This window comes from Elephantulus edwardii, unplaced genomic scaffold, assembly GCF_000299155.1.
Source record: "Elephantulus edwardii isolate Elephantulus edwardi_28Jun2011 unplaced genomic scaffold, EleEdw1.0 scaffold00017, whole genome shotgun sequence".
Lineage (NCBI taxonomy): Eukaryota > Metazoa > Chordata > Mammalia > Macroscelidea > Macroscelididae > Elephantulus > Elephantulus edwardii.
Genome location: NW_006399767.1, coordinates 21,770,282 through 21,795,989, shown reverse-complemented (window position 1 = coordinate 21,795,989; position 25,708 = coordinate 21,770,282). Strand labels below are relative to the sequence as shown.

At 45.7% G+C, this 25,708-nt stretch overlaps 1 protein-coding gene and 1 pseudogene across 2 annotated transcripts in view; both read right to left on the bottom strand.

Annotated features, from left to right (window-relative positions):
- Positions 1 to 331: 331 nt before the first annotated feature.
- Positions 332 to 25,708, bottom strand: part of BTBD9 (BTB (POZ) domain containing 9) — a 553,349-nt gene continuing 527,972 nt past the window's right edge. Inside the window, exon 10 of one of the 2 annotated variants that reach the window (XM_006882022.1) lies at positions 332 to 532. In XM_006882022.1, the coding sequence (XP_006882084.1) occupies positions 335 to 532 (198 nt within the window). In that variant the 3' untranslated portion in view covers positions 332 to 334. The remainder of the gene's footprint in view (positions 533 to 25,708) is intronic. The other variant, XM_006882021.1, reaches the window with a different exon arrangement.
- On the bottom strand, positions 17,346 to 17,921 carry LOC102872760 (annotated as a pseudogene).

Genomic DNA, 25,708 nt, shown 5'->3' with positions numbered 1-25,708 from the left:
CCACACCATGTGCTGTTTCTGAACTCCAGCACGGCCTATGACTTCCTCTGTCCCCTTCGCCTGGGCTAGATTAGAGAGGTAGGGTGGACTTGATGAAGATTGAAGACCCATTTTCTTCCCCTGGAGACCAGCCTGATTAGAACAAATTGAGGAGAACAAAGCTTTCTGTCCTTGGGAGGAAACCTGTTCTATGTCCGTTTTTCCCCAGCCAAGTCTGCTCCTCTCCGGAAGTGGGGGTGTGGAGGACAGTCAACAAAGATTCCCGCTGAAGGAGGACACAGTTTCCTGCTGTCGCTTGCGCCTACCCACATCGATCCACACCCGTCTCTTCCCTTTACTGGTGCTGCCGCTGGGGTGAGCGGGAGGCAGAGCCTGGGCTGGAGGGCAGAGAGCTGCCGCCAGGGGCCTGCAGGGCGCGGGGGTCCAGCTGCTGACCTGCCAGGCTGGTGTCCGCTGGGCCCGAGTCCTCGCTGCTGTCCTCCTTCTGGCTGTTCTGCTGCTCTGGACATTCAAAGTGGACGCAGTGGAACACCTGCAGAGGAGAAAAGTGCACGGCAGTGAGTGCCGGCCACAGCCCAGAGCCATCCTGCCAGCCCTGGGGAGGGGCAGGCTCACACCCCCAGAGGCTGAACACGTCCCCTTAGAGCATGAGAACCAAGGCGAAGGGACTGACGGCCACACATTACAGACACACGACATGGATGCCCATGGAAGGTGCCCGCTGGGCAGCTCCAGCTTCTGGAACTTTAGTCTTGCCCTTTCTGTTTCTTAGTTAACCAGTTAATGTCTTTATTCCTGCATCAGGACTTGATTACAATGGTGTGCACATTGGTCAATGCACTGAATATTAAGAATTGGATGCTTTGAAAAGTAACTATAAATTATCTCTCAATAAAAAGTGTGTGTGTGTGTGTGTGTGTGTGTGTGTGTAGTCTGGTGGCCTAGCTGCAAGAAACTGCCCTGAAATCCCTGAAGACACAGTTTTGTTTGCATGTTTGTTTTTTTATTGAGCAAAATGGAATATTTATTGGGTTGTTTTACCACACAGAAGGTGAATTTCCTATGAATTATATACAATTTGGCATAGTTAAATGGAAGAAAACAGCAAGGACTTTTTTCTATATAACAGAACATATACCTCCGATTTGCTGCTACTTCAAAGAACACTTTTAGACTCATCTGACTTTTTACAGGCTCTTTCAAAGGGAAGTTCATGGAGACTAAATATTAACCCATTTAAGACAAAAGAAGAGAGAAGAAATACAACTAAAGCAAAGCATTCTGTTAACAACAAGTTAACCACAGAATATGTCAATTTTGGTTTGCAAACTAGCACTGTGATATAAACCAAGTGTTAAGACACCAAATAGTCAGAGGTAAATTACTACGAGAAGTATATTCTTATGTGGTGTCATGACACTTGTCTCTTAGAAAGTATTTTGCTACTGTCCAGAAAGCATAACTACTTGACTATTTTTCAGAAAATCCATGTAAAAACAAAACAAAAACAGGGATGTGGAATTGTCAACAGAAAGTTTAGCATGTGGGATCCATCTAAACCAGATCTGATACACCTGTTGCTACTAAACTGTGTATACATTTTCAAACAGATAGGACAAGCTGATTGGTCTAAGCAGTCTAACTACACATAATAATTTGAAGAATTCTCTGTGGTAACAAGCACTCTATTTCCACCTCCAGTCCCTTTCTTACCTATCCAGCATAATGGTACTCTATGTGAAGCAAAACAGACATACGAGGTAAAACAACTGACAGGATTCCGTTTCCTCATCTCTTCATCATCCCCTTCTGCATTATGACATCCAAGGTTGCAATAATAGCAGTGACATAATGATCTAAATTTTGGCACATAAATGAACATTAAATACCTGTTTGATAGCTTCAAAATGTATTACCAGTCCTATTGTTCATTGAGAAAGGCAGCTAAGCCTTTCATTGGTGTTGGTCTCAATGATGAGACCAAGTTCGACAACAATGAGCCTGAGCAGATGGAATGAGGTTCAACACGTCACCAAACCACAGCTGTTTTACAACTAAAATCCTGCTACTGCTGTTACCCAGTGCAAAGGCAAAACTTTTCCTAGAGGTTGAACTAGGTCAAGTAGTTTTATTCTTTTAAAAATACCATCGTCCCTCCAAATAAAAAGAAAACCAAAAATTATTATCATCATCACCACCAGGAGCTCTCTCTATTAAATTTACATCATGAAGTTAATCTCTCTGTACAGGTAAGCTTTCTGCCAACTAAACCCTAAACCTAACTCTTGTTAACTCTTCAGACAGAGGGTATGGTAGGAAGTGATATGACAAAACAAGCATGCTCCAGGACAAACCCAAGAGGGGAAGAATGATTTATTATCCTAGTGGAGACACATGGTTTGAGCCCACAAACTGCTCTGTAGAAGAAAGATGAGTAATCTTCTTTCATATCCTTAACTGCCTCTGAAAACCCACTGGAGGGTCAGCTATGGGTCGGTTCTGACTTGATAATACACTACAACAAATACACACACACACACACTCAGGTATTCCTGCACACCTTGGAGAAGGATTCCGTGCTTGGGAGGTTGGAGGGACAGCACAGGAGAGGAAGACCCTCGATGATATGGACGGATTCAGTAACCAACCATAATGGGGGGTAATTGGGATAGGTGTGCTGGAGACAGTGGGATTGGCACAGGATAGAGCAGGGTTTAAGGCTCCCGTAACAGGGTCACAAGGAGTCATAGGCGACTCGATGGGACATAACAACAACAACATTCCTGCACATGAACAATGAGGAACTTTGGGGAACACAGGCAGTGAAGAATTTGCACAGCAATAGTGCATCAGTTTTTACCTGTGTAATTCAGCCACACTGGTTTCATTTTTCTAGTTTGCTGCCTTCCTCAGCACCCTTTTCTAAACTGTTTCACCATCATCACTCCTAACTGGCTGGGCCAGCCTAGAGCAATGCCCTCAGCCTGTAAGAGTCACGCATACCATCCTCTCGCAGCGCACAGGCCCCAGGGACCAGGGGAAGCATGCGTGCCACCAGCCAGCTGGTCCAGAAGCACCTGCTGAGCACTAGGCTCGCTGGCCCTGGTCATCAGAACCAGCCACATGGCGAGAGGAGGAGAAGCTCACATCACAGATAAAGGACCGTGAGCTCACGGGCTCAGAAGAGAAAAGGTACTGAGAGAAGCCCTGCACAAAGGCCGGCTTTGAGGGTTGACTCCCCCAGTACACACGGAGATCCCATCTGCCGTAAAAAAGCCACTTCTTCCAAGGTTATGCCTCTCTGGGTGTCTGTTCTGACCTTTCTGAATGGGCAGTGTCACCACTCTTCAGTTGGGGTTTTGCAAATCTACTTTGTAGGAGCTCTACAGGAACCAATTTTTAGATTCTCAAATTCTCTATTTTCTAAAACTGCCCAAGAACACATACTCCACAACATCTTTCACCTCACACAAGAAGGTGCAACCCCTGCCCTGTGCCCCTTGCTAGACAAAGAGGAGCAGACACAGGCCCCTTCATGCCAACTCGAAGCCCAGTGTCTGGGATGCACTTTCTAACATGTCACTGGGCCTGAGGTCTCTCAGGAGCTCTTTCATCTCTGTCCTGCACTTACTACCAAAAAAAGCCTGGTCCAAGCTGTCCTGTGTCCAGCAAACCTGAAGCCATCTAGATGCAAGAATGTGTTCTTTTGAATGTTGCTGGAATTTTATGGAAAAACTTTCCAAGATATGCCGTCTAAAACTCACTGACAAAATTCTTCCGTGATTTCTCTTCCAGATTCAGTCTTGTTGTCTACCATCAAGTCAGAACCGAGCCACAGCCGACCTTCCACAGGGTTTTCAGAGGCAGTAAATCACATGTGAGGAGAGTGCCCATCCTTCTCCTGCGGAGCAGCTGGTGGATTCGAACTGCATGTCTCTGAGCTGGCTGCACAGTTCCTTACCACTATGTCATTAGAGATTCAGTGTACTTTCTTCAGTGATGTAATTAAAATTATATTTCACCAAATTATATCATAAAATATTTATTCTAATCCTCACAGTCCATTTTACAAAATGTTTCTTTTTTTCTTATTAGTGAAAATGAAATGTACTTAAACTTATGAAACATCTTAGAGCTCAAGCTAAACCATCCAAATGATCCCATGTTTCCCCCAGAGCTCTTTTTTAGATTTGCAAACAGAAATGTTTGGAGGCCACTGCTTTGTCAAACTGAGGGGACTCTAAGGTCCTGACACAGTTCTTAAACACCAGGCAGATCTGGGAGAGGAAGATGAGCGTTTTAGGGTTAGAAGAGTCCCGTGGAGGAGCACGGTATAAATGAGGCCCAGGGACGAGGAGGTGAGCGGTGTGGGACAGGATCATGAAGGAGGCAGGGCGTGGCCTCCAAGGAGAGGGGACACTGGTGACAGGGGATCATGAGGGCTAATGAGTGGGAGAGCAGGCACAACCTGTTTGCTGACTGATCAATACCCACTGAGGACTTGTCCAAGTGCTGGCCCAGCCAGTGGACCCCTGAACGGGTAGTGGGATACTGGGGTGTCTGAAATCAATGTGGAAGCGAGGTGCAGAGGGGCCTGAGGATGGAGGAGACCAGAGGGCAATCAGTTGGAGCCATCACTGCCACTGCTGGATGTTGTGGAAGCTTTGAACAAGATGGCCACAAGGCAGAGCAGGAAGGGCGTTTGCTGGTTAGTGGTGAAGTGAGGGGAAGCCAGCGAGCTCCCACACCTCTGGCTGAGGCGGGCTAGCCCAGGAGCCGGAGCTGGGGGAGCTGGGGGAGCTGGGGGAGCTGGGGGAGCAGGCACATGGGCCCTGGGGCAGACCGGGTGGAGGCCGAGGGAAAATGAGCAATGCCACCAGGCCAGGAGGTGGTGGGCAGAGGAGGCCTGGCAGGGGTGGGTCTCAGTTCCAGAGGGCCATGAGATGCTCTTGTTGTTTTTAGAGGCCATCAAGTATGAGTCAAGTATGACTCACAGCGACCCCAAGAGCAACAGATCGGAACCCTATTCCATCCTTGTACCATCCTCATACTTCCTGACACTCTCAAGCCCACTGCAGTTGTCACTGTGTCAATCCATCTGGCTGAGACTCTTAGAAAAACTTATGTGCAGGACCTGAAGCTGGGGACTGACCATGACAGGGGCACTGGGAACTCTCAGCAACAGAAAAAATCAGAAGACCAGCTGTTAGAACAAAGGCTCCACAACAGACAGCTCACATCTCACAGAGTCGAGTCCCAAGACTTTCGCCATTGATCTCCAGGGTGCTCCCAGATTACTAAGTAGCCAAAGGCCTGTAATAAGAGGGTGCAGTGCATTGCAAAGTTGTTGCTGAAGTTGGCCAAAGGCTGCTGTGAATTACCCATACATAAATGGTTTGCAGCAATGTGCTTGGAAAGGCCTGGTGGTGCCCGGAGCCTGGGAGGACAGACCACGAGAACACATCACACAGCACAGCCATTCTCAGAGCCCACCAGTGCTCTCAGGTGACATCAGATGGTTCAAGAATGGATCACATGACTGTAGCCCCCCACTCCCCAGGTGGGGCTTCCCTTTCCTTCTAGAGGACCAGTGGGTGCCGGAAAGTCCCTGTCCAGGCTCGTCAGTGTATCAGGGGTACCTGGGGGTGGACTGGATGGGTGTCCAGGGCAGCAGGGCTGCAGAGAGTTCAGTGAATAGCTGCGGAAAGGCCTGGGGGATACAGGGCAGCCGGCCGCCTCCTAGGAGCTCAGCCTCCTCTGCATGTGCGCACAAGCCTTTCCATCTAGAGCCCAGTTCACAGAAGTGACGACTACAGGCACGACATTTACATTTTAATATAACCCTAAAGTTGACATTCTTCTACCAGAATGTAAATTTAAAGTGTAAATTTCATGCTTACCTTCCTGCATCACTATTCCTCCCCCTACCTCATATTCCCAGCATATTTACCTCATATTTACCCAGCACTCTCTTATTTCACATATTAAAATTAACAAATGGTCTCAGCAACGTGTTTTCTTTCTAGTTCTTCCCTGTTTGGCAGAAGCTGTTTTCTCTTCACACATCCACTGCCATCCAAGTGGTTCTAACTCAATGCAACCCTCTACTGCACTTCCTAGGCTGTAAATCTCCAGAGGAGAAAACTGTCCATCTTTCACTTGTGAGACTGCCCATGGATTTGAACCACTGACCTTTTGGTTCACAGCATAATGTCAATGCACCACAGTGCCAAGGCCCTTCATATTATAATAAGCTCATTTCTGTCCTGACAGGTCAGGCGCTTGGCCGCTGTTCTAGTACAATCTTTGTCTGGCAATAGTTGCACCCCTAATTCACTTCTCTTTTCCTCCCTTAACCCATGATGTCAATTTGAGGACTAAGGTGTGCTTGACTCAAGCGTGGCTTTTCCAATCACCTGCTATGCATCTAAGAGCTGGACAACAAATAAAGATGACAGACAGGAGAATTCATGCTTTTGACATGGTGCTGGAGAAGACTACTGACTACACCACAGACTGCTGAAAGAACGCACCAGTGTGTCATGGAGAAAAGTTCAATCAGAGTGCTCCTGGGAGGCAAGGATGATGAAGCTTCATCTCACATACTTACTTTGGCATGTTGTTAAGAGAGGCATTTCCCTGGAAGGGGACATCAGCCTAGGAAAGGTGGAGGACTGGTGAAATGAGGGGAAGACCCTCAACAAGATGGACTGATAGAGTGACTGGAGCAGTGGGCTCAAGTGTGTCAGGGATGGTGAGGATGGCACAGGAGAGGGCAGGCCTCAGACCTGTTGTTCATAAGGTCACTATGAGTCCTTCCCCATTTGCCAGCCCCCACCACCCCCACCACCACTATTGCCATCCTTTCCATGAAAGCTGCCATCTGGGTCCATCCGGCTGGCTTACCTGTTCACAGCCAGGCTGTCTGAGGTCATTCCACAGGGCTCTGTATGGAGTGTAAAAACCACGTGGGCCAAGCAGGACAAAGCTCTCCTAAGTAGCAACTCAATCTACCTGCCCTGTCAGTTTAACACTGTTTGACCTTTGATAGGGATGGCAGCATCTTCCGGTGAGTCACTGATCTAGCCCATCTTGCTTTATGAACGCCCCAATTTCTGAAGGAAGGCCCCTCTCGTGGAAACAGTCAGGACACTGACAATGAGGTGGGCATGGCGACCTTGCTCAGCAGCCTGGACAATCCGAGAGGACATGACCCAGCTTCCTCATATTAAACCTGATGCCCTTAACTCAAGTTTCCACCTAGAGCAAACATTCTGCTTTTTCTCACTGTGGGTGGCCAGAGTTCAACTTTCTCAACTCGGCGTAGGTTTCCATCTCTCTGATGAATGTGCAGGACATGCGGTGGTACCTTTCCCCTTTCTGCCCATGTGCTCTGGCTCTTCTGGCCCCATCACGTCCTCTAATGGGTTTTTTGTGTAATCCCGCTCTCTCTCACATCGGTCAATATCTCAGAGGCAGCTCCTCGGAGCCCCAGGCTGACACTAATCCCAGCATTGACTTACATTCGTCCTACTCGTATTGCCTTTCCTCAAGCTCCCCCTCTTGTATTGAATGGTTTTTCTCTCCTTTCCATCTCACAAGGTTGCTCCTCAGTCCTATTAATTTCAGCCACACTCTTCCCAGCCCTGAGCCTGAGCCTGCAGGCTGCCGGCCCCCTGAGCTCCCCCGCTCACTCTCTCCTCTGCCTCTGACTACTGATCTATCAGTTCCAATCTGACTCAAGACCCAAGTCCTAGCCATCCTTTCTCCCTCTTAGGGCTTTGCACAAGAAAAAAAACAGATCAATACAGCCCTGGCCAGAAAAAGAAAGTTTATAAAGACTTCTGTGGTCCAGTGCTGACTGAATGTTCTTCAGGAGAAGGATGGGACTCCATAAGCCCTGCTCCCCCTGCTCTACTCTGACATGTGAAAAGCTGGTTAAGATACAGTCTATGGTGAGTGTGTCTGTGTTTGCTGGCCTGACTGGAGAGCTGCCTCTTCTTGGTGCCCTTGTCTCCACTGTCATTCCCACCGCCAGCCTGAATCTATCACTTCTCCAAATTGGATGCTTTTACTGGCAGAACGGGTTTTAGCTCTTTACAGTTTGGTTTTTTGTTTACCAGTTTGTTTTTAAATAGTAAGGTAAAGAATCCAATAGAAAAATGGGCACAGGATATGAACAGGCACTTCACCGAAGACGACATTCAGATGGCTAACAAACACATGAAGAAATGCTCAAAATCCCTGGCCCTAAGAGAGATGCAAATTAAAACAACTATGAAATATCATTTCACCCCAGTAAAAATAGCAAAATTTAACAGAACAGCAAGCAACAAATGCTGGCGAGGTTGTGGAGAAACTGGAACCCTGATTCACTGTTGGTGGGAGTGTAAAATGGTGCAACCCCTGTGGAAAGCAGTATGGCGCTTTCTCAAAAAGTTGCAAATAGAGATACCATTTGACCCAGCAATTCCACTACTGGGAATATACCCTGAAGAGACCATAGCTGACATCCAAGCAGATATATGCACACCCATGTTTATTGCAGCTTTGTTCACAATAGCAAGGAGTTGGAAACAACCTAAGTGCCCATCAACAAACGAATGGCTAGAGAAGCTGTGGTATATTCGCACAATGGAATACTATGCTGCATTAAAAAACAAGGAACTCATGCAATATTATTCAAAATGGTTGACTCTGGAGAACATTATGCTGAGTGAAATATCCCAATCACAAAAGGACAAATATTACATGATGCCACTGTTGTAGAATGGGACTGTCCTTGGGGTTGGGGAGAGACTGAGTAAGATGGGTTCAATAATGTATACTGCACTGAAACAGAGGAGGGAGAGAACCGTTTAAAAGAGAGATATAACTGGGTATTTCTGTCATCACAGGAGACTAGAGCGAGGGCTAAATAGTGGAGGGGACCTGGGGGAGGGTTTGTAAAACAATGAAAGAATCTTTTCTTTTACTTTTCCATAATTTTTGGCCTCATGTACTTATAACTTGTTAGTCAAATTTGTGTCTTCTAGGTTGCAACACCCCCATGATACATCATCAAGGATATGAACATGTACAGCCAAGCACAATCAATAAGAGTGCATCTAAATTCCAAAATCAATCTCCATAATAGTCTATGTGTTTCCTACTGCCAAAGGGGCCCTTTAGAGTAGTGAGAGAAGATCTTCACCCTGAAACCCACAGCGTCCCTTTTCAGCAGGAAGTAGCTAAGAGAATATGCCATCCCCTTTTCCTTATGACTCAGGGTGAAGTCTCTCTCAGGGAGGAGTGATAGGGAATGGCAAAGGATACACTGACAAAGAAGATTAATCAGAACTGGCTTTGACAAGCACTGTGGCATTTGGACAAGAACAAACTGGGAGGAGGGTAGAGAGAATAGTGCAACAATGAATGAGTGGAAGCCCAAAATCTCTGTAAATGTTTATGAAAATTAATAAAATATAATTATAGGAAAAAAAATAAATAGTAACACTCAAGTAGACACAATGAGACACCACATCACATTCTTTAAGAGGGCTCCTCTCAAAAGCTGAAAAAGTGCCTGTGAGGATGTAGAGAGACTTCAGCTGCTGTGGGAAATGGTTTGTCGGGCTCCTCAAAGAAGTTAAACACAAGAAACTAAAGTCTCAGAGAAGAAACTAGCCTACAGGACAAACAGCCTACACAAGGCCCGGGCTCATTCACCCTGAGACTGGAAGAACTAGGTGGTGCCTGGCTACCACTGGCTGGCTGACATAGTAACTGTTCTCGAGTACAGTGCACCATTTAAGCAAAATCTACAAGAAACCAAAAGATCAACAACTACTCTAAAGTAAGGATGAAAAGGAAAAGACCTAGGGAAATGGAAGACTTTAAAATGGAACAACCAGAATGCAATAGCATCACTGAATGATTTGTGTAGAAATTATTAAATGGGTGTCTAAAGTGCTATATAAACCCAAAACAAAAACACAATGTTGGGTTTGTTTTTGTGTTTTGTTTTGTTTTTTTTTTAAATTAAACCTAGGTCTACCATATAACCCAGCAATTCCACTCTCCACATACACTTAACTTTCCAGGGATAGTTACCTGTGCACCAGTGTTCACTAACCAGAGTTAGTCACAATAGTCAAAAGGTGGGAATAAACCAAGGGTTTACCAGTAAATGAGTCTGTCATGTACTGTATAGCTGACCTTCCAGTGGGCTTACAGAGGCAGTAAATCACATGAAGAGACCACCCGTCCTTGCATGGAGCAGCTGGTGGATATGAACCGTCTACCCTTCGGATGGCAGTGAACTCCTTATCTATTAGGCTACTAGAACCCCCTAACAAGTGAGTAAACCAAAGGTGCTCTATCCACACAGTGGAATATTACTTATTCATATAGGAAAATGGCGTCCTGACCTAAGCTACGTCAAGGATAAACCTGGAAAACATGCTGAATAGCTAGAATAGGCAAATCCATAGAGATGGATGTTTCTTACTGGTTACCTGGATCTGAGAGGAGAAACAGGGAATTAATGCTGAACAGATTCAGAGCCTTTGTTTGGAGTAGTGACAAAATTGTGGAAATAGATTGTGATGGTAATGACACAACATTGTTTATGGGTTAATGTAATCAATACCATTATACTGTGCACTTAAAAATGGGTATATATTTTAGCATAATAAAAATTGAATATAAGAGTAAGTAAGAAGTCAAAGGGCTATTGCTTTCAACACACCTGGAGATACTGACAGCACATCTCAACTGGCTGTGCTCAGTTCTCCAATAGAGATTTTCCCTGGAGAAATGAAAAAGTATGTGCCTTTCTGACACCACTGAGGATGCTCCATCCAAGGCAAGACTGGAAGTCCCAGCTGGGAAGCGCCTGACTGAGCTTCCAATGGGGCTCTGCGGCCCAGTGGTCCAGGCTCAGTGACCAAAGGCTGAGGAACACGGTCCTGTTTCTGAAAGGTGCACGTCAGTGACCCCAAAGTCCCAAGGTATGACTAAAGGACCAGATGGCTATAATGTGGGCCTCTGAGTACTTCCAGAGATGCAAGCAGGTTCCACCAGATTCAAAGGCTATATATAAAGGGAGCAGTTAATTTTAAGTGACAAACTATGTGGGAAGATTCCAAGTGAATCTTTCCAAGTGAACAGAATGGTTAGACCTGTCGTCCATGGAAGTGGAGTACACTGAGCCTGAGGTGAGCAGGTATGAAGGGTACAGCCAATGGAGCAAAAACTGGAAAAGGAATGGCACCTCTGCTGCCAAGATACAGAGGAGAGACGAGGCAGGCACGGGAAACAGGCACAGGCATGGAGTCCAGGCCACGAGGCTCAATGTGTGACACGCCAGGATTCCCAGGAACCTCCTTGACTCACTCCTTGATCTGCATTCCTTGATACACATTCCTTGAGTTGTTCCACAGACATTTACTGGGCCCTTCACACAGTCAATGGGTGCATCATGCAGTGAAGACAGTGGACCTATACTGGACAGAAAACAGCCCTACGTCTAAGGACCAAAGGCTGGGGTACTCAGTCAGCCTTCGGGAGTCAGGGTGAGCCTGGGTGAGGATGGGGAAGGATGAGGCAGCTGGGGCACAGTGAGGTCTTGGAGAGAAGGGAGAAGGCACTGTAGGGTTCTGACCTAAAAGTGAGAACAAAGAAAGCCAGTTGGGAAGCCTGAAAAGGCTGGAGGGCGAATGAGGTGTAGGTGTGAGTGAGGGTGAGGGAGGCAATGGTTAAGAGGCCAGAGGACCCCAAACAGACCAGGGGGCCAGACCCTAGGCCGAGGACACTGAAAAAAACTCTAAAATTTTCAAACATCACAGACACCAAAAAAAAAAATACATATTCTGAGTGGCATATTCAAGGAATTCAACTGTCTAAAGAACATGTCTATCCTAGAGAGGGTGAAACCAGGCTGCTCCTTGGAGGCAAGGCTTTTTAAGCTCCGTCTGACATACTTTGGACATGCTGCCAGGAGGGACCAGTCCTTGGAGAGGGACGTCATGATTGGAAAGGTGGAGGGACAGCGCAGGAGAGGAAGACCTCAGATGAGATGGACTGACACAGTAACTGGAGTAATGAGGGTCGGTGTGTTGGAGACAATGAGATTGGCTCAGGGTTCAGACCTGTTGTACATGAGTCACAGGAAACTAGGTGGCACATGACAATAACAAAGAAAGAAGACAAACTCTTAAGGCTTGAAATCCCATGAAGTAAAACTGCCAGAAGTTTGGAAGAAAGATGAGTCATTTCAAAAGATAAAGGGGGAAGGGGGGAAACCTAGATTGTGATAAAAGACAGTAACAATACGAATGGGAGCTCTGGTGGCCCTGTGGTAAGGAGCTGAGCTGCCATCCCAAAAGCACGTGGTTTGAATCCACCAGCTGCTCCTCCAGCGAAAGATGGGCAATTTATAGCCTCTGAAAAATCCACAGGAGAGTCAGCTATGAGTCAATCTCATTTCAATGGTACACAACAACAAGTACTGAAAGGGAAGGAACAGAGGATTTTGAGGAAGAAATGGAGACAGACAGACTGCAGTGTTTCCAAGGGCAGCAATAATGCAGGAACAGCTCTGCTGGCCGGAGCCAACCACTGGGGCTCCGTGAGGACCTGGTGTGGGACGATACTCCCCTGAGGCTTTTCACAATCCTTTCACTGCTTTTCTTTTTTTTTAACCTACAATGAACTCACTGAGCACACTTTCCAGCTGTGTTTACCACAGCCCTGGCCCTCAGGAACACCACAGCCCCGGCCCTCAGGAACCCCACAGCCCTGCTCTCCAGGCTGCACAGCTCTTTTCCAGCTTCAGTTCTTGCAACAACCAGTATGGGAGGCATCACACTCCTTCTCTAAAAGGAGGACACGGCTTGGCCAAGGCTACACAGGTAGTAAATGGCGGAGGTGAGAGCCAAGGTGTCAGTCTCACATAAACACAGGAGCACGTGGTCGGTAACGGCAGAGGAGCGTGACCGAGCAGTTATGTGTGCAAGTGGCAGGTCAGGGAAGGCTACAGAGGCAGGAACACGTAAACTGTACTCAGCAGAGTTGGAAGGCAGACGGGGAAAGGCCTTCAGGACAGAGGGGACAGCAGGGAGACTTCTGAACAAATGTCTGGTCTGAGCCCCTTCAACCGGGCAGCTTCCACGACACTGCTGGGTAAAAGAGGTATTGTATTCTACAATTCTCCATTGTAGAAGACCTTTCCCAACTCCTGCGCTGCTTGTAGCATGAGAGTATCAAACAATAATATTGATTAAAAAAAAAGAAGACATCCCCACTGATAATCCAGCGCTGAACCTAACATGGCAACAATGCAAAGCTAACACCTAGCTCAGTTTTGGGATGAGTGCAGACACCTAATATCTGCCATGCCGGTACACTTCCAAGGTGAGGGTTCCTTCCCTGGTGGTGAGGCACCTGCACATATAGTCCAGAGAGGGGCCTGTGGGCAGTCCTGACTGTTTCAGGAGCACTCGTGAGAAGTAAACCTGACTTGGGGAAGCTCGCCTCTTTGTTGTGACCACATAGTTGGGCCAGGAGGGGCTTCTCATTCTGTGGAGTGATGTACAAGGGAAGATTGGCTGCGATGCCTCAGCTATTTCCACACGGCGACTGGAAAATGTTGCTCAGCCCTCTGCCTGGACAAGCTGTCCTTATCATGGGTGTGCGTGCCATCTGAGGCGTGCCACCCACCCCCCCACACCCCAAGCTCTTCAGCTACATCCTTCCTATCATGCACCTCGGAGCCTCCCTCTGGGGAAACAGCCAAATCCTCTTCGCCCAGATGCTTGTGTGATTCAGTTTCTTTCTCTGAACCTTTCCAAGACTGCAATACCCCTTGGAAAAGGATGTGACCAAAAGTGAATGAGGCGTACAGGGCAGGATGCACTACTGATTTATGCAAAACCATTACCACAGTCGACGCATCATTTTCCTGTCCCCTTTTCAGCAATCATGTATCCCATTAGCCTGTTTGATTGCCACTGTTCACAAAGGGGCACCTTCACTGAACCATCTTCAACGGCCGCTGGATCTTTCCCCTGAGAGGAGCTGGCTAATTTGGAACGTAGTCGTGTGTGTGAACCCGACACAGTCTTGTTCACAATCCAGGTGTCCTCTTTGTACCTGCTGCGTATTATCACTTTGTCTTTCTTCCTGGGGACTCGTAATTCTCGACATGTTTGGGGTAGCCTGGGGTATTCTTTTCTTCCTGAGTCCTGGGAAGGATGTACACAAATACTTGCCCTTTCATGGTGGTCAGCTAATTAGCCAGCTGGCCTCTTACAGGGACCGCTAAGCGCTATTTGCTCAACAGAACAAAGAGGACTTTAAAAGCTGAACTTTCTGCTAATTTCCCCAAGTTAGTCTAAGAACCCACTGTTAACTGTTGCAAAAATTAGAAAAATTTCATAAATGCTGATCAATGACTTTACCTTGCTTTCCTGGTTTCTCTGGAGGAATTTCTGCACACTGCTTTCACGTCAACCAATACAAACAGCATTTCTCACCCAAGCTTTCAACTTACATTTACAAGGTGACATATCTTTATAAAATAGATATCCACTGGTCTCTGCACATAGTCAGACACAGCGACATGGCTTCTAAGTTACATTATTCAAAAGACTTCCTGCTTTTCTTTTCCAGTGTCTGGTAAAGGCGTATCTCTCTCTCTCTCTCTCTCTCTCTCTCTCTCTCTCTCACACACACACACACACACACACTCAAGTGTGCTCTATACACTAAACTTAAACTGATGAGGATTTACATCGTTCCCATGTTCAGGTCATGGGCTGACGTTAGAAGTCCATCTACTGATGCCAGAGATACATCATTTCCATACCTTTAAAATAAGGATCAAAACCACTATCATTCCCATAATCTTTGGGATACAGCAAAATCAATGCTCAGAAGGCACTTTTAGCAATAAAGTACCTGTGTCAAAAAGGAAAAAAGTAAAACCACTATTTTAACACTACAACTTCAACTAATAAAAAGAACCAAGAAAAGGCCACAGTCACTAGATGAAAAGGCATAGTACGCTTTAAAGGAGAACTGAATGAAAGACAATAGAATTAACAAGACTCTAAGTTGGGTCTTTAAGAGGACTGATAAAATTCAATAAACAACTGGCCAAATTAACAAAGGGAAAGAGGAAGAAGATGAGACTAAAACAAATAAGAAAGGAAAGGTGTGATGTTTTAAAACAGAACCAAATGAAATTAAAAGGGTGACAGAATTTGAGAGGAGCACATTCGTGGCTCAGGCCACAGGGAACTGCACTGCTAACCCACAGGGCATACCTTTCTGACAGCTGAATCCACCAGGTGCTCCTTGGGAGAAAGATGGACAATATCCTCCAACACCATTTACACCCTCAGAAACTCACTAGAGGATCAGTGTTAAGTCAATTTCTTCTTGATGGAAATGAGTGGGTGGACGAGTGATGAAGTACATACTCTGAGACACTGAAAATCCAGAAGAAAAGGGCAAATTTCTATATGCTGCCTACCTAAACGAACACAGACTAAGGAAAAATTTATAAAGATTACCAACCAAAGAAAATGAAAAGGTCACTTAAAAACTACATACAAAAAAGTCCCGGCTCAGACTATTTCACTGGAGAATTCTAACGAATATCCTGAGAACAGCGGACAACAATTTTACTTAACGTATTCTAGAACCTGTGTGAAAGGTGAAATATTTCTGAAACTCATCCTACAAAGCAAGTATAACCTTCATACTGAAGGTAGGAAAACATATTACTGAAAAAGGACACATCAATATTCCTCATGAATACAGACACAAACATCCTCCACAGAGTTCTAGCCAGGAGAATGCCACACCATCACCATCATCATCACCATCATCAAAACCATGACCAGTTATGAGTCATATCATACCACAAATGCAAACATGGTTCACCATTAGAAAACCAAGAAATACAGTCCTCCACATTAGTAGTAAGGAATCATGCTGCCAACCCAAAGGTACACAGTTTGAATCTATCAGCTGCTTTGTGGGAAGAAAGATGGGCAATCAACTCCAGTGTGAGTCACTGCCTCTGGAAACTCACTGGAGGGCCAGCTATGGGTCGGGTCTGACTCGATGTCTACAACAACAACAATACTTTTAAAAAGGAAAAAGAGCAGTATGATCATATCAATTAATGCAGAAAAACATTGAACTAAATACAACCCCTTTCCTGATAAAAATCCTAATTTTTGTTTTATTCCATCACTGCTATCGAGCTGGTGGATTCAAAGCGGCAGAGAGGAAAAGTCTATTGGGCTGACAGCTCAACTCTCATGGACCACATTCATCAGGGCTTCTTACTGTGTTATTGTTGTCTGGTGCCATCAAGAAGGACTCATAACAACCCTACGGACCACAGCTCTGAATCCTGTCCTATCTTATGCCATCCTCATAGTTTCTCACATATTCAAGCCCCTTTCAGCAGACACTGTGTCCACACCATCTGGTTAAGGGTTGTCCTCTCCTTTGGTGTTCCTTCACCATTCCAACCATGATGTCTTTCTCCAAGGAATAGCCTCTCCTAGCAACATGCCCAAAGTATGTGAAAAGAAGCTTTGCCATCTTAGCCTCCAAGTAGCACTCTGCCTGTACCTTCTCCAAGATATATCTGTTTGTTCTTTTGGCAGTTCATGGGATATTCAGTACTCATCTCCAACACCACAGCTCAAAGGCATCAAATTTTCTTCTGTCATCCTTAGTCACTGTCCAGCTCTCAGATACATAGCAAATGACTGAAAAGACCACAGCCTGCAGTAGGAGCACATCAGTCCTCAAACTGACATCACTGCTCCCAGTAATTTGGAGAGCTCTCTGACTGCAGACTTTCCCAGGGCAATACTTCTCCTGACTGCTGGTACTAAGGGTTTTGATTGTGGATCCAAGAAAGATCAAGTTGTGGACAATTTCAATTTTTCTCTCAAGATGTTGCCTATCAGTTCCATGATAAAGATTTTTGTCTTCTTGATGTTAAGATGTAATCCATATTCATAGCGGCACTCTTTTTTTCAGCCAGCTTTCTGTTTATTCTTCTGTATACATATTCTCCGGCTCCCAAGTTTGGAGGCAGACCATGATAAGAGTTCAAAGCCATGAACCATGTTCTATCAACTTCCCTTCCCCCTCCCCTTATGCACCTAATTCAAACAGGCACCTTGCCCAGCTGTTGTTGCTCTTGCAAGGAAGAAGAGAAGTGCAGATGCAGGGGAGAGATGAATGTACCTGTTCTTCCTATCCCCAACAATGAAAGAACAGCCTCAGATGGAGATCTGGGTAAAGCATGGGAACCTTTTTCCAAGGCACAAAGGTCACTGGTTTCTTGAGATGTGGGGAATGCAGTGCTCTGAGCGTAGGGTCTGCATAGCCTCCACCTGACTAATGAGGGCAGGAAAGTGAGGACGCTGCTGGGGATCTACAGTCATCATAGAAGTCAGCAGCTGCCACGATGTTGGAGAAGACTTGGAGCTTTATAGGACGCTGAGATGTTTCCACACAGGAAGGACCACACTGTCACCTGTTTGGAACACCATGTTATATTACATATACCCTAGGGACCAGACATCAGTCAGATCAATGATGACACAGTAACTCTACACAGAGAGGAGTTCCTGGGTCCAGTAAGAGATGGTATGTTGCTGGGCCACGCAGTCCTGTAGAACCAGGGCCTGTTGGACACCCTCCGCATGAATGCATGATTGATCCATGCAACCTAAGTTCATTAAAATGGGCCGCCCCTCATCTCCAAGCAAGATACTGCTTGGCTTCAGGTCTCTGTGGGCATAACTCTGGCCATGAATGGTTTCAAGGCCTCTGCAGATACTCAGCAGCAGCAGTAGGATTTGGTTCACAGTCAAGAAGTTGCCTTTGTCCTTCAGCTATTTCATTCCACAATGTATCTCTCCCGCCCCCAGTTTCTGGATGAAGAGGTAGTGTTTATTGTCAATGTTGACAGCTCCTTGATAGCTGACACACAGCACATGGCCCGTACCATCTCAGTCATCCTCTGAAGGCTGTAGTGTGGCCTTCTGCAGCAAGCATTTCAAGTCCTCTTCACTTTCAGCAAGCAAGGTTGTGTCATCTGCATAACACAGGTTGTTGATGAGCCTTCCCCCAGTCTTGATGCCACAATCTTCTTCATTGAGTCAAACTTCTCTAATTATTTGCTCAGCAAACAGATTGAATAGATATGGGGAGAAGATATAATCCAGACACACACCTTCTCTGATTTTAAACCATGTAGTTAATGTTCCTTTGATCACACACAGCTTCTTGGTATAGGTTTTGCATGAGCATAACTGTTTGAGAATTCCCATTCTTTTCAAGGTTAGCCATAATTTGCTATGAGCCACACAGTTAAATGACTTTGCAGTCAATAAAGTACAAGTGAACATTCTTCTGGTACTCTCTGCTTTCAGTCAGGATCCATCTGACATCATAAATTATATCCTTGATGCTCCAGACTCTTCTAAATCCCACTTGAATTTCTGGCAGTTCTCTGTCAATGTCTTGTTCTAGTTGGTTTTAGATGATCTTCAGTAATATTTTGCTTGCATGTGATATTAATGATATTGTTTGATAATTTCCATATTCTGTTGGATCACCTTTATTGAGAATGGGGAAAAAATATGGATCACTTCCAGTATTGGCCAAGTAGTTGCCATCCAAATTTTCTGGCCCAGACTAATGAGCACATCTATAGCCGTATCTGTTATTTAAAATATGCCAATTGCTTACTGTTTTAGAGGTGATTAAAAACCCACTGCTTTTGACTTGGAATGAACTCATAGCTGCGTTTCCAACACCATAAATCACATTGGAGGAGACTGCTCATCTTTCTCCCACAGAGCAGCAGGTGGAATCAAACCACCAGACACAAGTTTCTATAGACAAGGCCACCACAACCCCACATTATTGAAGAGTGACAGATAAAACAACTATGAAATATCATCTCACCCAAGTAAGAATAGCAAAATTCAACAGAACAGCAAAAAGCAAATGCTAGTGAGGTTGTAGAGGAACTAGAACCCTTATTCACTGTTCGTGGAAGTGTAAAATGGTGCAACCACTATGGAAGGCAGTATGGCACCTTCTCAAAAAGTTGGATATAGAAATACCATCTGACCCAGCAAATCCACTACTTGGAATATACCCTCAAAAAATCAGAACTGCCTGCCACACAAACAGATATGTGTACACCCATGTTTATTGCTGCTTTGTTCACAGTAGCAAAGAGCTGGAAACAACCCAAGTGCCCATCAACAAGTGAATGAATAGAGAAGCTGTGGTATATTCACACAATGGAATACTATGCTGTATTGAAAAACAAAGAACTCATGAAATATTATACAAAATGGGTGACCCTGGAGGATATTATACTGATTGAAATATCTCAGTCACAAAAGGACAAATACTGCATAGTGCCACTGTAGTAAAGCAGGTCTGACATTGGGGTTGGAGGAATCCTAAGAAAAGAGGGGCTAAATAATGTATACTGTATTGAAACAGATAGGGAGAGAATGGTTTAAAAGGAAAATGGGATTAGGTATTATTTTCATGACAAGATTACAGAAAAAGAAATGCATAGTAAAGTGGACCATGGACTTGGGAGGGGATTATATCACAATGAAAGAATTTTTTTTTCCTTTTCAAAGAGAAAAATGAACTGGGGGGAGAGGTGGGAAGGGAGGAAAATATGCAATAATGGGGGAAAATTAATTGGAAAGAATATGCTGCAAAAATATAAATGTTACATTAAAAAATCATTAATAATAAAAAAAGAGTGACGGATATACCAACATCTTTACAAAGGTATTTATTGTGAGCAGGGATGGAAATAAGTTTCTTGGGGACAACAATTATAAATGGAAATGGTTTTAAACTTCCCAGTCTCAAAGAAAACATCTTCTAGTGTTCAGGTCTTTCGTTCACAGGGTTGCTATAAGTCATCTACAACTCAACAACACTTAATAACAACAACACTACACTATCTACATAGCCAGTGAATGTACAAATAACTGGAAGTCTGCTGCTTGGAAAGTTCTGGAAAAAGAGTTGTTCCAATATGTCCCACGTCAATCAACTCTGGAATTCCTGTGTGCTGGTTATTATGTTTGCACAATGTAGGGTTCTGGGGAGATAATAACTTGCTTAATTAAATTGGTCCCATAGTGGTTTCATGCATTGCTGTCAAGTCAGAATCGACTCACAGCAGACCGTCCGTTGGGTTTTCTGTGGCTGTAAATCACATGGGAAGAAGAGATTGCTTCCCTTTGTGCCCAGGAGCCTCTGTTGGACTCGAACTTTGGATTAGCAGCATCACTCCCTACAGAATATGTCGCCAAAGCCCCCTTCCTCCAGTGTTATCTTTTCATTAGTTGTTTACTTTTAGAATAAGAAATAGAAAAAGGAAAATGTCCAGTCTCCAGGTTTATGGATGTGTGACTCCCCCAGAGGTAGATGTGGCTTTCCTGGGTCTCCCTTTGCTGCAGCCACCAGGACTGCCTGCCTGGTTGAGCCTCACTCTGCCCCTGCTGCCCACTGAGGGGCACCCAGCTTGCCCTAGGAATTTCTTGACTTTATCTCACCCCAGACAATCTTGGCTCTTTACTTCAGGCTCAAGGTGTGTGTTTTGTCTTGAAGAGCTCCGGCTGCCTGTGACTGCCTGGCTCGGCAGTGGGCACCGTTTGAGATGATGCTCACAAATGGGATGTTTCCAATCACCTCACTGCTTAATGGCTCGTGGGCACTCGCCTGCTCGGCGTCCGTGGGCACTTTCTCCCAGGCCGGCTGTTTGCTGTGGAATTACTGTTGCTCCAGTAGAGCAGGTGTAAGGATTGTGGAGTGTTTGAAACAATGATTTGTGCTTAATGTGCTGTCACTTTGTCTCGCTTCTTCCAAAAAAATCTTTAATAATAGGTGTTTAAACATAAAGCTGCTTATAAAAAGGTCTTCATTTATAATTGCACTACAAATTAAATAGTTGCCTGCCCCTCAAAACAAGGATCCTGAGAACCAGGGATGGTAAGTGATTTGCTGGGGTCACCGGTCAGAGTGCTGAGGTCTCCTGCCTGTCAGCCTTGGGGGTTCCTGGTTCATGCCCAACGAGGCCCTTCCTTTTCTCCAACTCTTTCTTCTGGCCCGGCCTATCTCCCCTGCCTATCATGTGCACTGTTTCTCAGCATCACTTCGGACCCTCCATATGCTTCCTTCTCAGTATGGCTCTTCATCACTGTTTGCAAGTGTAATCCTTTTTTTAAAAAAACAAACATATATGTTTTAATTGTGATTTTAATGAAAGTTTAGAGAAAAGCTGGATTTCCATTCATTCATTGTTGCACATTTTCCTCCTGCACGTGAATTCTTCAGCCCACATTGTTGCTTGGATCACTTTCCCTTTACTTCCCTGGTACAGATTTTCTTGCAACTAAACGCTTCTAGACGTTCTGAAACCTCCAGTACCATTCTCGAAGGACACGGGACTTATATCCCTGGTGCAATCTTCAGTTCTACCTTGTTCTCTAATTCTAGACTGTCAGGAGGGGCTCCCTGTGTGCTTGCCGCAGGAATCTGCACCACAGTGTCTGGCCCTGGTCTGACTTCACTGTGCACACAGGAAGCCTGCCCACTGTCGTCTGGCTGCCTCGCCCAGTCAGCAACCCTTCTCACCCCATCACTGCCCATGCAGCTACCACTTGTCGAGGGGCCTCTGTGTGTGAGGCACAGAGCTGGATGCCTGGGACACAAGATCAGGTAATATGGCCACTGTTCCCAGGAGTCCAGGGTCAAGGAGGGCTCAGGCAAATGCTTCCTGCTAGGTAAGGTCTAAGAGGACAAAATCCTGGATGGTCTAACTGTCCTCACACGCCCAGCCTTCCTGTGCTTACCTGCTGTCTGGCATAGCTTCCAGTCCCACCTCTCTAATGTCACCTCTGCCTGGCCAATACTTCACAGGAGTCCCTGGTGCAATCTGAAACTTGGGTCTGTCTAGCTACTCCTGTTCTGACGTAAGAAGCCCTGATGACACATGTGAAATGTGTTAGGCTGCTAAATGAAAGCTCAGCAGTTTGAATCCACCAGCTCCTCTCTGCGAGGAAGATGGATAGTTTTCTCCCATAAAACTGTGCAGTCTCAGGACCCTGATGGAGGGGTGCAGAGGTAGAGTCAGTGAAGATGGGCTGTCCTCAGGTCAGTTTTACTTGTGTCCACCTTTGTGTCTATCCCTTCCCCATCACTGGGATGTGAAACCTGGGGAGGGCCAGGTCTTCTCTCCCTGGGGCTGTCTCTCTACTCAGACCTTGTCTTTCTAAGACCTTGGTGTTCCTTTGAGGTGCTGCCATTGGGATGTGGGGAAGTCTGCTGACCAACTGGGAATTCCGGCCGTTGGGAGCCAGCACATCCATGCTTTCAGGCATGACTTCTGGGCTTCGGTGAGATTCTTCAGGGGGTCCACAGGGAACCAGGGAGGGTATGAACAGAACTGGGGGAATAAGGCTGAGAACTAATTATCACCAACAGGAATGAGAATTTCTTTCTTTTTCACAGAGTCTGTTTTCCTGAGTTTTTCCTTCCCCCACCAGAGCCACATGTTACTATGGGAACAAGGATGAAACTGGAAGCCTGCAGCCACTCACTGGCCTGTCAGAGCCTGTAAATAAATTCTGCCTCACTCCAGGCTCTGAGCTGAGTGGTCCTGGAGGGCAGCTCAAGCAGCCGCTTGCAGACTTTCGGCCCTGCTGGTGCAGACTTGGGCAGACCCTCCTGAGGCAAGTCACAGGCTGACTACTGCTCCCCACTCGGAGATCCACAGTCCCTGCCTCAACTCTCCACCACATCCTCTCACTCATCTCCACCTGTTCCCAAGAGGCTGGAATCGCTTGATTCATTTCTTTTAGGTGAGCAAAGCTCTACCTTCTCCTCAGGGCTGGCCTCACACCATTCACTTCTGCTGCCACTTCTGCTTCACTTCTCGCTCCACTACATTTGTCTCCACCACTGACCTGGCGTGGCGATTTGAAATGTCACATGGAGTTAAATCGCTTTTCACGTCAGTTGATTTCCATTGGGCAGTAAAGTGGCAATCCCCTGAAGGGACGGGGCATGCCTTGGTTTCTCTCCTAGCATCTAGCACCGGCTGGTGCATGAAGCGTGCCCACAGGAACCATCTGCTCATCAACTTCTGATGCAGATCACTGGAGCAGGGCAGGAACGGGCGCAGGGTTGAGGCTTTACTGGGAGGCAGGGCAGCCTGGCTGCCTTCATCTCTTCTCTGGTGGACGGACCACAGGGTGGTTTCCTGTTTGGGCCTATTTTGAACAAAGCCACTGTGAATGTTCCCATGCTTGCACCCTCTTACTTATAGGGTGGTTGTGCATGCATTCAATTTCATTAGTTATACCAGTTGTTCTCCAGAGGGATTGTAACCATTTACACTCTCACTGGGCTGGATGACATATGTACACCATTCCACATTTTCCCAGCACTTGGTACTGAATTTCCTCATCTTTAGAATGAGGGTAAGTGTAGTTCACAAGGGAGGATAAAATGGCACAAGAGCTTAGAATAGTGATGTAGAATAGGAACAGAGTAGGTGCTCAGTAAATACAAGCTGCCATTAAGATGATGAAAACAAATTTCTATAGTAAATATGTAAATGTTACAATAAGGTGTGCCTGCTTCATGCCACAGTCTTTTCAGTCACTTGCTAGGCTTCTGAGAGCTGAACAATGACTAAGGATAATAGAAGAAAGATTGATGCTTCTGAACTGTTGGTGAAGAGAGCTGAAGACGCCATGGACGGCCAAAAGAACAAACAGGTACATCTTGGAGAGGGTGCAGCCAGAGTGCTCCTTGGAAGCAAAGATGATAAAACTTCATCCCACATACTTGGTGCACGCTGCTGGGGGAGGTTAGTCCTTGGAGAGGGACTTCGTGCTTGGAAAGGTGAAGGGGCAGCAAAAGAGAGGAAGACTCACGACCAGGTAGGCTCATGCAGTGACTGTGGCAATGGGCTCGACTGTGTAAGAGACTATGAGGATGACAAAGGAGAGGACCGTCGTGCTCGGGTCGGTCGTTCATAAAGTCACTAAGAGTCATACTTGACCTGATAGCACCTAACAACAACAACAACATAATTGCTCCTATTTTAATTTTTAACATAAGGGCCCTAGGCTAGGAGAAAGGAGCCCTCGAAGTGTAATGCATTCAGTGATAGGCTGCTGCCTGGAAGGTCAGTGGTGTGAAGGTAGCAGCTACCCCGCAGGAGAAAGCTGAAACACTGTCCGTTCCCTCAGGTGCGAACGCTGCAAGCCTGGTAGAGGGCTGCTATTAGACAGAACTGACTCAAGAGCAGTATGTTTGCTTTGGGTAAACCAGGAATCTCTAGGCAGTACAAACAGTTGAGCCCTTGGCTGCTAACTGAAAACATGGAGGTTTGACTTTACCCAAAGTGCCTCAAAAGAAAGGCCTGGCACTCTACATCCTAAAAATCAGTTCTGAAAACCCTAGTGAAGCCCAGTTTTACTCTGATACACAGGAGGTCCCTATGAGTTAGAATCAATGGCAATTGGTTTTAAGCTATGAAGATGCTGACATATTCGGTATACTTTATTTTTCTAAAACTCTGTTTTATGATTTAAGAAACTTCAACAGAAGGAAAGAAACTTTGCCTCAAATGTCCTAGTCTCTTGATTATGAAAAGTTATAAAGTAGTTTAAAAAAAAAAAAAGAAAAGAAAAGTTGTTTCACTAAATGTTTCTTTTATTCCTCCATTTTAATGATTTACTGGGAGAGAGGCAGAAGGATGAACACACTGAACAATTTATTCAGCCAACAGGCACTCTATGCTTATGAATAGCTGCACTCCAAATTAGGTGCAGGGGATATGCAGGGAATAAGACACGGTCTCTCTCCTCAAATATATAAACTCAATAAGGGAAATGCAACCTGAGAGTTGTCTACAGACTGTGAACACCACCTTCAGTTTGTGATACTGACGCGGCTAAAGTCCTAATGCAGGTTCTCATAAGCAGGAACCCTGTCTTTCTGTGCTGCAAAGAGTTCATTTCCCCAGCTCTTTTTAACCCTTGGGGGTTGCTTAATTTCTCTACTGAAAAATTACCCCAGAATTTTCTCTCAGTTCTAGGTTTTCATAAAAACTACAAAAAGAAACAAGTGAAACTTGAATTTGTTTTCAATACCAGTAGCTGATTTCGATGGAAATTTTGGCAGTGTGTTGTTACATGTTGCACTGCTAACCAAAAGGTCTGTGGTTCAAATGTACCAGCTGCTCACAGGAGAGAGAGTGGCAGTAGCCTCATAAAGGTTTCCAATGTTGGAAACCTGATGGTGGGATGCCATGAGCTGGCATCGACTCAATGGTAGTGGACAGCTGCTCGCATGGGTCCACAGATACAACCTCATTTAGAACCAGCCTAATTCCATTAGCGCTCTGGTGGTGGGGTCTGTAGGGAGCTGTGCTACTATCCCAAAGGCTGAGCAACTCTGGCAGTGTGAATCCATCAGCAGCTCTATTGGGAGAAGAGTGGCAATCTCTTTCCATTTGAATTACAGCCCCAGAACCCCAATGGACAGTCAGCTATGAGGCGGCTCTGACTCAGTGGTAATGAGGACGTGGTGTGTCACTTTTCCCATTGCTTTAAGGATGCAGGTGTGT